At 42.0% G+C, this 13,016-nt stretch overlaps 1 protein-coding gene across 1 annotated transcript; it reads left to right on the top strand.

The window, feature by feature from the left end:
- The first annotated feature begins 2,593 nt into the window (after positions 1-2,593).
- Positions 2,594-12,617, top strand: kcna1b (potassium voltage-gated channel, shaker-related subfamily, member 1b). The gene is made up of 2 exons (XM_069720626.1): positions 2,594-3,418; positions 3,648-12,617. Exon 2 carries the CDS (start codon positions 3,834-3,836, stop codon positions 5,322-5,324), a length of 1,491 nt encoding a protein of 496 aa, XP_069576727.1. The 5' UTR covers positions 2,594-3,418; positions 3,648-3,833; the 3' UTR covers positions 5,325-12,617.
- The last annotated feature ends 399 nt before the right edge of the window (positions 12,618-13,016 follow it).

Raw genomic sequence — 13,016 nt, 5'->3', positions numbered from 1 at the left:
CTGTACAGTCCTCCGGCACTCACGCTCAGCTTCATCAAGACGTTCAGCTTCTCTCGGTGCTTTTACTGAGATGCAAATTTGACCGTTTATCTCTAAAGACTGATGTAAATATAAACCTCGATACTTACAGATATGATCACAAGTTTATAAACAGAAATAGAATAAAGGATACAACAATAAAGTGCAGAGAGTTTATGTCGATATTAAAAGAGTTGTGTGGGAGATAAAAACACATTTAGCTCAAAGTTGGACAGATAAACAAACATCAACGTTTGGGATATTAAATAGGAAAGAATTTGCTCCAGCGTTGTCATATCAGTAATCAATAATAGACTAAGATAATATAAAAGCATATAAACAAACTAGCAGATGAATATTTAGGTGATTAGATGAGCTGACAAGTATCCTGTGATGTCGATCTCTGATTGGTCAATTTGGTTCATTTCTGTGTTTCCTTTCAAGTGCGACTGAAACTGTAAAACAGTAAAGATCAGGAGAGGTGCAGGAGCTCCGAGCTGTTTACGACTCCTCGTTTCTCTGAATCTCTACAACAGAGCTGCAACGTGAGCCTCAACCACCGAGACACAGCAGCATGAAATAAAACACAACGATCCTTTAACAGTCCAAAAACCATCCAGGTCCATCATTTAATGCCAAATCTAAACAACAGAAACCGACTTTCACTGCTTCGTCTTCCTCTTTACGTGTCTTTTTTTTTTTGTCTCTGCTGTGACTGTTTGTCCAGTAAGAGTCTAACTGGGACCGACTCCAGCTCTCCGGCCAGCTGATCCCCGACTTCCTGCCCACTGCTGGGTCCGTCTGCCGGCCTTTCACTCCTGCTGCCTCCAACCGGCTCCAATCTGCTGCACGAACTACACAACAGTCATAACCATATATATACACATATATATATATATACATATATGTAATGATAATGAAATAAAAAAGCCGATTAATGACCTTCAAAATAAAATAAAAGAGGAAGGAATGTCTGTGGATGTTTGGAGCTGGAGCTGTCCGTGGTGCTGAACTCCGTCTCCGGGGATTGTTGGAAACGAATGAATAAAAATAAATGTATATCTCAACTACTTCCTGTTTGTTTGATAAAAAAAAAAAAAATGATAAAAGAAAGAAATGAAGTCAGCTCGAGCTTTTTCCAACAAACAGGACAGAAAAACTGTTTCTGATTTCCTCAAGACTTAAATAAATATGTATATTTCCCCTTTAAAGCTTATTAATCACACATGAGTTTCCACTTCTCACGTTTGACTGAATTATTAAGGCTGCTGATGAATCTTCTCTGCAGATCTTTGTTGAACGCTGCCTGATTCATCTTTTTTTAGAGGCTGAATTTAAAGTCGTGGCGACCGGCTCCGACTCAGATGACCTCACCGACGGTGAAGGTGAGATAACCGCCGGCTCAGCGAGTCTCAGGAGCCCCGATGAAGTCAAATTAAGCCTCTGAGCAGCTCCCAGCTCAAGTTTTATAATTTATGCCAAATCCTTTATCTCCCTTATCAGCACATGTGGCTTTCAGCTTAAAGCAGGTTGGAGCACATAAAATGATATCTTCATTCTTTTACATCAGCATATTGTTTGGGAAGTTATCTGAGTGTGGTTATTAAAAGAGGCAGAATATTTTACAGGTGAAGAAACTTTAATAGAAGTGATGACATGAATAAATAAAGTAAAATCTGAATTAAAAAACGAATTCTGGGGAAATTTAAATATTTATAGAGAAAAGCACACAAGGTACGAGTTAAGTGATATTTTTACACACCTGTGATCAAATATGTGAAGTAAAAGAAAAAAGAAAAGTTCAATATAAAATTGTATAAGTGTGAATCAAAAAGTCAACATTCTGTTACTGAAAATGATCATTTTCACGATGTGCTTTAGCACTTTAACAATTTTAGTTCATCATGCGACAAGTGAGTTTAGTGATTTCAAAATATTAGATGTATTTGTATATTTAAGTCATAATTTAAAATAGTACATATTTGATCAATTAAAATGTTTGCATTTTTGTTTGCAAGATTTTTAAACTGTTTGAATCCTTTGTGTCGCTGCTGTGATGTAAATTATAATTTTTTTTAAATTCAGACTCGTTTGGCAATAAAATATCATCGTCATCATCCGTATTTGTGAGCTTCCGTTTCATTAAATAATTTTGACATAATTTCTCATAACTTTGACTTAACTTTATATATTTGACCTCATATTAAATTTGGACTTTTTTTTTTCTAACAATTATTATATTTTCATTGAACACGTGTGAATCAGTGTTTGGATGAAGTTGGTTATTGATCCACCTGGACCAGACTCGCACAGGTCAGAGGAAGTCTGCTGGGTTTTTGCCCCCCTGTTACCATAGCAACACCGGGGGTATTTACACCAACACGCGGGGCCCGAACCGTCGCGAGCTGCTCGGCAGCCAATTACCGGAGACAGTTTGATTCCCGCAGTCAGACTTTCAGACGGTTTGATACCTGCAGCGGAGACACGTCGGACCGGTTACATAACGTGATGCAGTGCGGCGCCGCACGTGCTGCTCCCCGTTAACGGTACCGTGCGCGCAAGGATCTGGGAGAACCGGAGCCGCCCGTTGAGTCGTGCAGCTCGGCCCGACCTGCTGTCCGGTTCCTCGTGCAGACACGTTACTGTAGAGCCAACTGTGTTTTACAGTCTGTCTGCATTGCGTCGACCCCCCCCCTCCCCTCCCCTCGCTCTCTCTCTCTCTCTCTCCTAACCCCTCCCCTCCTCCTCCTCCTCTTCCTCCTCACTTCTTCTCCTCTCCTCATGAAATCCTGCAATATGCTTCTAAATTACCGGAGACTCGCGCTCTCTCCGGTGCGGGAGTCCGTTTTCCTTTAAAGTCTCTCCGCGGGTTTTTTTTTTTTTTTTTTTCTCCTGTCGTTTTTTTTTTTTTTTTTTTTTTTACCGCAGCAGAAAAACAAGAGCGCGCGCTGCGTCCTGCTGATGCTGCAGCGTCCGGTCCTTCCCGGTCCTCCCAGTCCAGTCCTCCCCATCACACCGGGACGAGCCTCGTCCAGCCTCCGGCTCTTCATCTCTCCTCTCCGTCTTCCTCCTCCTCCTCCTCCTCCTCCTCTTCTTCTTTTTTTTTTTTTTTTTTTTTTAACCTTCCAGCATGATTTTGATAAACCGTCGGTCCGGTTTTGTGCCACTGAGCCGCCTTTCAGAGCCGTCTGAAGCTGCCGCCACCGCCTCCTCCTCCTCTACCTCCTCCTCCTCCTCCTCCTCCTCCCGCAGGCTGCTGAAAACCTACACCAAGAGGATACGGATGTTGACCAAGACAACATAGTCTATTAATATTTCACACATACTGTAAGCTGATATCAGTATTAAACGGTGCGGAGAGGACGGACGTTTCCATCTGCAGCTCTCCACCTCCGCTCAGGTACGTTTCATCCGTTCACCTTCATCACCTGAAGGATACTGCGGATCCTCGGTGCTCGTTGTGTGTCTGAGTGTGAACGGTCGGCCGAGGGAGGACCGGCGCAGCGGGGCTGCAAACTTGAATACTGATGTATGCGGTAAAAAGGCAGCGACTGCAGCAGAGCTGAAGGAGCTGCAGGATCCTCGAGAACCGACAGGAAGTCTCACCGTCTGTTTGTTTCGTCCCGCAGGTGACATGAAGCGTCGCTGAGAGACGCACGATGTTCAGCTCGGAGACGACGACGATGGAGAGGGAGGCTCTGCTCGGCTCCTGGCCTCAGTAGGAGCGTCTCCACGCCGACCTGCCCGCCCTCACCCTCCTCCTCCCCCCGACCCAACCCAGCTTCCTCTTCCTGTCCTCCGACCCACCAGGAAGGATGACCGTGGTGTCCACCGAAAACATGGACGAGACCTCCACCCTGCCGGGCCACCCGCAGGACCCGTACCCGCCCGACGACGACCACGACGACCACGACTGCTGCGAGCGCGTCGTCATCAACATCTCGGGGCTGCGCTTCGAGACGCAGCTCAAGACGCTCGCCCAGTTCCCGGAGACTCTCCTCGGGAACCCCAAGAAGAGGATGCGCTACTTCGACCCCTTACGAAACGAGTACTTCTTCGACCGGAACCGACCCAGCTTCGACGCCATCCTGTACTACTACCAGTCTGGCGGGCGGCTCCGGAGGCCCGTCAACGTGCCGCTGGATATGTTCTCGGAGGAGATCAAGTTCTATGAACTCGGCGCCGAGGCGATGGAGAAATTCCGCGAGGACGAGGGCTTCATTCGGGAGGAGGAGCGGCCGCTGCCGGAGAAGGAGTTCCAGCGTCAGATCTGGCTCCTGTTCGAGCACCCGGAGAGCTCGGGGCCCGCCCGGGGCATCGCCATCGTCTCCGTGATGGTTATTCTTATTTCCATTGTCATATTTTGTTTAGAGACGTTGCCCGAGTTGAAGGAGGATCCCAACGACCGGATCCGGATCGTGGGCAACGTCACGGTGTACTACAAACCCAACGTCCTCACCGACCCGTTCTTCATGGTGGAGACGCTCTGCATCATCTGGTTCTCCTTCGAGCTGATTGTCCGTTTCTTCGCGTGTCCCAGCAAGGCGGCGTTCTTCAAGAACATGATGAACTCCATCGACATCGTGGCGATAATCCCGTACTTCATCACTCTCGGCACGGAGCTGGCGGACGACCCGGAGAACAAGGAGGCGAAGGGCGGCGGGGAGCAGGCCACGTCTCTGGCCATTCTCAGGGTGATCCGCCTGGTCCGGGTGTTCAGGATCTTTAAACTGTCCCGACACTCCAAGGGGCTCCAGATCCTGGGACAGACTCTGAAGGCCAGCATGCGGGAGCTCGGCCTCCTCATCTTCTTCCTCTTCATCGGCGTCATTTTGTTTTCCAGCGCCGTGTACTTCGCCGAGGCCGAGGAGAAGGAGTCGTTTTTCACCAGCATCCCGGACGCCTTCTGGTGGGCGGTGGTTTCCATGACGACGGTGGGCTACGGGGACATGTACCCCGTGACCATCGGCGGGAAGATCGTGGGATCTCTGTGCGCCATCGCCGGCGTGCTCACCATCGCGCTGCCGGTGCCGGTCATCGTGTCCAACTTCAACTACTTCTACCACCGGGAGACGGAGGGCGAGGAGCAGGCGCAGCTGCTCAACGTCAGCAACCAGAACTTGGCGTCGGACACCAACTCCAGCCGCCGCAGCTCGTCGGCCGTCAGCAAGTCGGAGTACATGGAGATCGACGAGGACATGAACAACAGCATCGACAACTTTAGGGAAGCGAACCTCAGGACTGCCAACTGCACAGCGCCGAGCCAGAACTGTGTGAACAAAGGGAAGCTGCTCACCGACGTCTGAGGCGCCGGCCGACGTGTACATATTGTAGAAATATCCGGATGCTTTATCTCCATTGGTGCATTTTATTCTCTCCTTCTTCTTCGCATCGATTCATTCGGACGCGTGTGAACACTCTTATTAACACACACACGGTCAAAATTATTATTTAAAAAAAACAACAACAGACAAAATCTGTTCGGCAATAGTACGAAGATGATCAGGCGGTGGGGAAACGTTTTGGATAAATTAGGAACTAAATTTAGTAACTTGTACCCTTAAATATTCTGACTCGTAAATTTCAAGGTCAGCTCAACGTCTCAGAGTGCAGTCAGTCGGTTTATGGATGGAAACTACAATTTCTTAGCAGAAATCTGGGAAAGTTGAGTTTTAAAGACGTGAGAAGTTTATTAGAGACCATCAAGTTGCATTCTGGGAAATGTGGTGTTTTTGGAAGATTGCCCCAAAGATGAACATATCGGGGCGTTTTGGTTTGTGTTGCATTGATTTTGACGGTTATTATTATCAGTGCAATACTAAATTGATGGACTGCCCCTTTAAGAGTGTTACCATGGTAATTTAGCATTAAAATACTTCACGTTCAGGCTGGTAAATTACAATATTTTGTGATGTTTGATGACATTTCTTAGAATTACTTCATGAGATTACAGTTTAATTTGAAATATTTGAAGAATGACTTGAGGAAGTTAATTTAAACTGAAGTTATGAAACTATTTGTGCAAAATGAAATGCAAAAACAGATCAAATAGAGGAATGAAATCAGCAGTTTAAGACTTGAGGACTAAATCGTTGGAACCAATACGATAACTGAAGCACACGTTTTTACATTTTAAGGGCACAATTTACTAATTTGACAAGAATTTATCAAAAAGAATCCAGCTGAAACCTGCCAGGCTTCGTGCAAAAGACTCAAAACTTTCAGGATACAAGAAAATAAAAAAAAGCAAAACAACAAAAAGCCCAACTGAGATTCGAAGAATGCGTCCGAGGACGACTTCCTTCCCTGAAGAGACACATTTTTCGAACGGATTACAACTTGAAGTTCAGGTGTGTTTTTTTCTGCGGCACGTTCAGGGAAAGTTTGGAAAACGTAACGCCAGCTGTCGATGGGAGATTTTCAGGCACCTTATCAGAAGCAAACAGGAAGTGTGCCGAGCCTCGTGGAGGATTATCTGCACCGCTGCTGCTGCTGCTGCTGCTACAGGTCGGCTGGAGGTTCCCTGTTTGATGCCATGCAACACTCCTTTATATAAAAAGCATGTGGAGACTCTCTTCTCTCTTATATCGGCATGCACAAGACGTTACCTCATTTTATTTTTACTTTTTTTTTTCTTCTTCTTCCTCATCTTCTGGATTTTTTCTCTCATTTGTTTTCACCAAAAGTGCACTGGCTATTTATTATTTTTTAAGTTGTTTCACAGCATTTAAGTGTTGAATGTTTAAGGGAACAGGAACACTTCTTTTTCGAAGATCATGGCATGTCAAAATACTAAAGCATTATGGCCTAATTAGCTATGGTATAGCTACGTATACTCAATGCATGACGTCAGTATTAAATTTGCTTGCAGTTGTGGAGAGACCTCAGGAGCTGAAGGATCATGATGATGATGATGATGATGATGATGATGATTGTCATTATTGTCGAACGAAAGGATTTGGTGCATGATGGAGCAAACTGCCAGAGGGGACAAATCTGCTAACACAAAAAACAAAAACAAAAAAAAGAACAAAAAAAAACCTAAATCAAGGACAAAAAAAAACAACCCGAAAGAGATTTATCTGACAATCTCTTTAAAAAAGGACTTTTCAGAAACTACATCCTCCTTGTTCATTTATTTAAAAGCTTTGATCTTTGATGACGGAGTGCATGGGATCATTTTATGTGATTTGTGACCCCACTTTTTATTTGATTTTTTTGCATTAGACTTTAAAACAGCTTCAAGAAGGAAAGCAGTAATATTTAACAAATTTCTTAGTGATATCTACAATTAGTTTCTAGTGCCTTGAACCCCGTCTCATTATAGAATTGACTAAAGTGCCTCCCGTTACAACAGACAACGAAGAGCTTACGATGTGCAGCTTAACTTCTCCTGCCATAAAGACGCGCTGCTTCCTGCACATCTGGAACTGAAGACGGTTTTAGACCAACACGTTCTGACAGATACGAATTTATTCCACGTTCTTGGGTTTAGAAGTTCGGCCCACGAAAAACTCCCAGTTGTCCCGGATGATGACACACGGTTGAAGCGCACAATAAGAAAGACGCAGCAGTTTGAGTTTGTGTTGTTTCGTATCGATATTTGTCGTAAATCTGAAGTTACTGGAGTCGGACATCGAGTAGAGATTTGGAGAAATGCGATTTCACCACCGAGTATTGCGGTGACGCGGCTTCTAAAGTTCTCCACGCAAATACAATAATAAATATGTCATTTCAAACAATTGTCGAAAAACAAGCGGTTAGCTGTTCAGTTAGCCAGCTAGCAAGCTACCCCGTCAAACACTCGCCTCCGAGTTCAAACTAACTAAAAGAAAATACTCTCTGATTATTTATTACAGCTATCTGCAGAGAAATGTACTGATTGGGGAATTCTCCAGCTAGCCACAGGAATCTGCTAACGCGACGGATAACGAAACAAACTAATTGAGGAACGGCCAAAGTTACGAGAGGAAGACCAAGATTGTAAAAACAACAACAGCAAAAATACTGAATTTCTCTTGAAAAGCTAATCATACAGATAATTAAGACCGATAAAGGCTGATTATTCTCTGGTTTCTACAGAACAACTTGCTTGGATTTGATCAAAACTGAGGTCACAAGTGCTACATGCAATTTTTTTTTTTTAGGATTTCCAGATGCAATTCTATAAAAGTGAAGAAATTCTGGGAACATTTTTGACTTTTGGTCAGCTGATCTAATAAAACGTGACTTCGGTCTCCTCGATTGAAGATTATTAGACTTCGACTGCAACTCAAAAACCTTAAAGTGGTCATGAGTCTGTTAAACTGAGCAGAAGAGCAACACTGCCGCCTTTCAAAACCCGGGACCAAAAAACTCTCTGCTGGACTTCAGATCCGACTCTTTAAAAAAAACCCGAGAAAAATCCGCTTTTGCTGGTTTCTGTGGTTTTTCAGCCGTCTTGCCGTGTTTTGGACGCTTGACTTCAGTCGTGTTTGTCCAACGTGTCCTCTGTGTCACAACGATCGTTCGAGAAATCAGGAATTGTGTAGAAAGCCGAGCTCCCCGTGGCCGGCGGTCGCGTCTTCGTGTTGGGAGATGATGAGCGTCACCTCGCGGAGGCTCTCGGTGTTCCTCGGCTCGGCGTTACCACCGTTAGTCACTGCATGCCAGCAAAATGGCGCTGCTGCTGTTTTGTTTTGAAGGAGGAAGCACATGGCTGCAACGAGTGAGAGCTTCTCTGCAGGATGACTAAACCAGGACATTTTTTTTATTTTTTTTATTACTGCCGAAAATTTCCCTCCCTCAGATCTGTAGTGTTGCTCGAGTCCCACCGCCGGCTGCTTCGTTACTCGTTCCTCCACTTTCACTGCCGACAGTTCGAAGGAGTCAAACTGATTCGTGAGTGTATCTTTACCCTCTTTCTGCAGCGCCCCCTGCTGCAGGGTATACAAACTTTATTTACATGTAAATACGTTTCTTATGTAGATAAAGTCTGTCCCAAAAATGTAGCTCTCAGATTTATAAGCAAAATATAAGTTAAATAATATAAGTTTAAAAGAGCTGCTGTTGTTTTGTAAATAATAATATCAATTTTAATTGCAACTAAATGGACATTTAAGACATTTATCACAGCGGAAATGTTTAAGAAAATGTTGCATCTTCAATGTCCCACGTTCTTCAAGGTAATCTATGTTTATACATTTAATAATGCAGGTTTTCTAAGACAGTAATAATGGTTATGTGAAGTTATTAAGAATTAAATATAAGGTCTGTAAATATCAGCTTCTGCAGTTAAGGTGATCTTCTCAGTCATGGGAGGAAAAACAACAAATGCAATCACGTTTATTTTTGCTGGATTTTGAGCTGTTTTTCATTCGAACTGATAAATGTCTCCGATACAGAACTTGTGTTTCGGTAAAGATGAGAATTCCTGATTTCACGAGGATCCAAAAATAATCAACACTTGTGATTAAATTCAGTCAAAATCAGGTTTAAATTCTCATCAACCTGGTGAAATGCATGCCGTCTCAAAATGTAGACTTTTTACTCAGCAGCAGATTCTGACAGTTTAAAGGACATAAAAAAGTGTTGCGCGTTAAACCAGTGTTGAGAGGTCCGTCTGCATCGCACAGAAATATCTTCACAAATAAAAGAGATGCAGCTTTGACTGAGAAGTTAAACACAAGTTCACGCGAGTCAGCAGGTTTTTTTTAGTCGAGCGAAACACAACGGCGACTCATCGACTGAACGAACGCCTGAAAGCAGCAGCTTGAGAGAAACGTGACGACTCACCGCTGCTTCACGTTGGACGTTAGATCTCGTGTGTTGAGCTGATCGGCGTCCCGCTGAGAGACCTGAAGAGTCCTCGACATCCTCTCAGGTGTTCCCGCTTCATGTGGGAGATCAGAGCTCACTGTTCTCCTGTCGAACACAAATCATCTTAAGTTATTGTCTTATTCACTAAAGGCCTTCAGCAAAATAATAATTCACACACAAAATGTAAATTGTACAACATTTGTGTGCAAGATTATAATCCATGCATTCATAATAAATGACCTCAACGATGCAATTTATAATCCAGATTGCACACGTTGCTGACAGAACATTTTCTTCATATAAAATAAATGTGTGTGCGATTGTATCTTCATCAAAGAAAAATATATATTATATATTTATATGCTGATAAAAGACACAAAACTAATTCGTTCTCTTGTTCAAAGAAGATGAAGATTTTTGTGAACAGGATTAAATGTACAAACAAAACAAACATTCTCAGACGGGTTTAAACTGGTGTTTGCAAGATTATAAATTTATGCACAAAAGTTAACAAAATAGAAACATTTTATTATTTATAAATGTGCATATATGATCTTCGTTTCCACAAAGTGAACATTTAATGTTAAAGGATTCAAATTTCTCTGAAAAGAATTTGTGAGCAGAAAAGTAAAAATAATCATTTCAGACTCCGAACTTCAGTTTGCAGCTAAAAACGCAATAAAGCTTGGAGCTGTCAGACGGCGGCTGTCAGTCACTCGTGTATAAATAAGATGCTTGGTTGTGGAGGAGGATTCCTGTGCTCGTGTGCTCCAGCTGTGTGTCATCCACCGGCTAGTTTAAGGCCTGTTTCATAAACTGCTTTTGAACGTGCGACGAAACAATAAATCCCTTTAAACAACATTTAAGTCTGATGGACAAATTAAATAAAAGCAACAAAGGTGCTACGTGTTAAAACATGCGGTCGGTCCGAGGGAGCAAAACTAATAATTCCACGTTTTTGTTTTGTTTTGTTTTTTTAAGGGTGTAAACACATAAAAAAAGAGAAGAAATTCTATATTTTCTTGACAGCTATTTAAAACGAGTGATTAAAGCAAACATCAGGGTAGTCGGTAGTCTTCTTGTGCTTCTAGATTCTGTTTGTTCATACGTGTAGTGTTTACCGTATAGGTTTAGGCCAAAGCTCGAGACATATCTGCACCGACACCACTGAAGGGACCAAATGAAGTTTTATAGTTGTTTCGAATTATCAGAGAAGTTTAACAGACGGAAGATTCACAAACCTTTTCCAGGCGTACGTTTGGAGAGATTTCACAGTTTGTTGTTGTTTTTATGATATTGTTTGATATGCAGTCAACAGGACACGTCCTTCCAAATTACAAGTTTTTGTAACTACAGTAAACATGATTTACTTTACAAGCTTCCAACTGCCAAGTTCAAAATGATCGGTGAGTTAATTTGCAGATGATGAAGTGATTTATGTCCAACGAGCTGCATATCAACCGTCTATTGTTCCATCTGTGGTTTCATATCAGGAAGTTTGGAGAAATATGGTTCGAGAAAATATGATCATTCTTTGCCGACTCAAGCCATCGATGCAGAGTTCCTCAACCTGTGGAGGATTTTTAAGTTTCCTATATTTGTTTACTTAAAACTGAATTCACACAACTGCCTGTAAACACAATAAAACTTTGATTCGTGCAGGTTTGAGCAGGAAATCTGAGAATATTACAAGATTTCTTCATAATCCATTTGAACTTGTCTCAATTTTCTTAATAAAAGTCTACTTGACTAAATTTTCATGCACTGAATTGATGAGGTGATACTGAATATTTTGCTGGTTTCCTTGTGAATATTTCCAGTAAATTTGTGTTTAATGACAGTTTTTCTGTCCAAAATAGAGTTTTACCTCATTACGTCATGCTGTTGCAATATAGGATGATTATTACAATCAGAACTTTGTCCATATAGCATAATTCATACACTTTACAAACATGAAAACAAAATGTTAAAGAGGAAATAAGTGAAAATGAATTGCAACATTTAAAAAAAAAATTATTCTTGAAATTCAGTTTGTTGAATTACGTCGAGTTAAAGTCAAACTAAAAATGAACAAGTTGAGAAACTCTGCAGTATTTCATGTTTCACAGGAGTGTCTGAGATTTAAAAAGCCATGATTCAAGTGATGATGATGATGATGATGATGATGCACTAAAGAGTTTAATGAATGAAAATATTTTTGAATTTGTAAGAAAGTGTCATTATATGGAGATGAATTGTGTCGACGAGGCAGTGCATGAACGACTGGAGACCGAACTGCATGAAGCTAACGTTAAAATACATCAAAGCTGGTGGTGATATATTTTGCTTCTACAAACATGATCATAACTACATTGTTTATCTTTCAGAAAGTCATTACGAAACGGTTTCCGGACGGAGGACTGATTAGTTTTGGGACGAATTAGGTTCAGTTTGTGATTTCGCTTTAGTTCGTCTGTTCCCTCTGAGTCAGAAGCCAAAGTCTCGTCCCGATCGTGACGCCTGAAAGTCTCAGTGCCGGACACATGAATATAAAAACATAAGATTATAAATGTGCTTGTTTCCTGTCCGCTGGGCTGATGAGATCCTCCTTGAACCCGGAGTCATTAACATTGCAGTACGTCAGGTTTATTTTCTTTGGTTTGTTTTTATTGTTCTTCTTCTGGGCTCTTGCTGCAGTCTGCAGTGTTTGTCATTTGTTGGTGAGGCATAGTCTGTAACCTATGCAAGGTTAGTCGACAATTAACGTCCATTCTGACTTCATCATATAACAACAGTTTCAATAAACTTTGAAAGATGAAAAAGGACTGAGCTTTTTGTTTATTGACACTGCTGTGAAATGTATTGATATCAGTGCGACAGGATGCTGTGGCTTCAAACATTGTTGGTATGATAGTTAATGACTTTTTTAAACGGTAAAAGAAAATGTTATTAAATGCCTTTAATGTACAGATATTTAAAAATTAAAAATGGAAAGTGGTTTGGATTTTTTTTTTTAATTTTTATGAAAACATCTTAACAGCATTCATAAATGTTAGTTTGGATTTCAAATATTTTCTCAATCATCAAAATTACAACCTCTTGGGAAATGAAATGTATAATTACAACCTTTAATCATCTCACGTCTTCAATATGTAAAATCTTCCGCTACGAATTAAATATTGAGCCAAATACTCAGAGTACAAGTACTTTAGATTACAGTA

Source organism: Brachyistius frenatus, unplaced genomic scaffold (genome assembly GCF_029030835.1).
Source record: "Brachyistius frenatus isolate BFR_SWC_R1_liver_20210118 unplaced genomic scaffold, ASM2903083v1 Contig_244, whole genome shotgun sequence".
In the NCBI taxonomy this organism is placed as follows: Eukaryota; Metazoa; Chordata; class Actinopteri; family Embiotocidae; genus Brachyistius; species Brachyistius frenatus.
Note: the sequence above shows the minus strand (reverse complement) of the source record. Positions and strands in the feature narration are given on the sequence as shown.

Coding starts and splice junctions, on each gene's coding strand:
- kcna1b (XM_069720626.1), top strand. CDS start 3,834: ATGACCGTGGTGTCCACCGAAAACATGGACGAGACCTCCACCCTGCCG.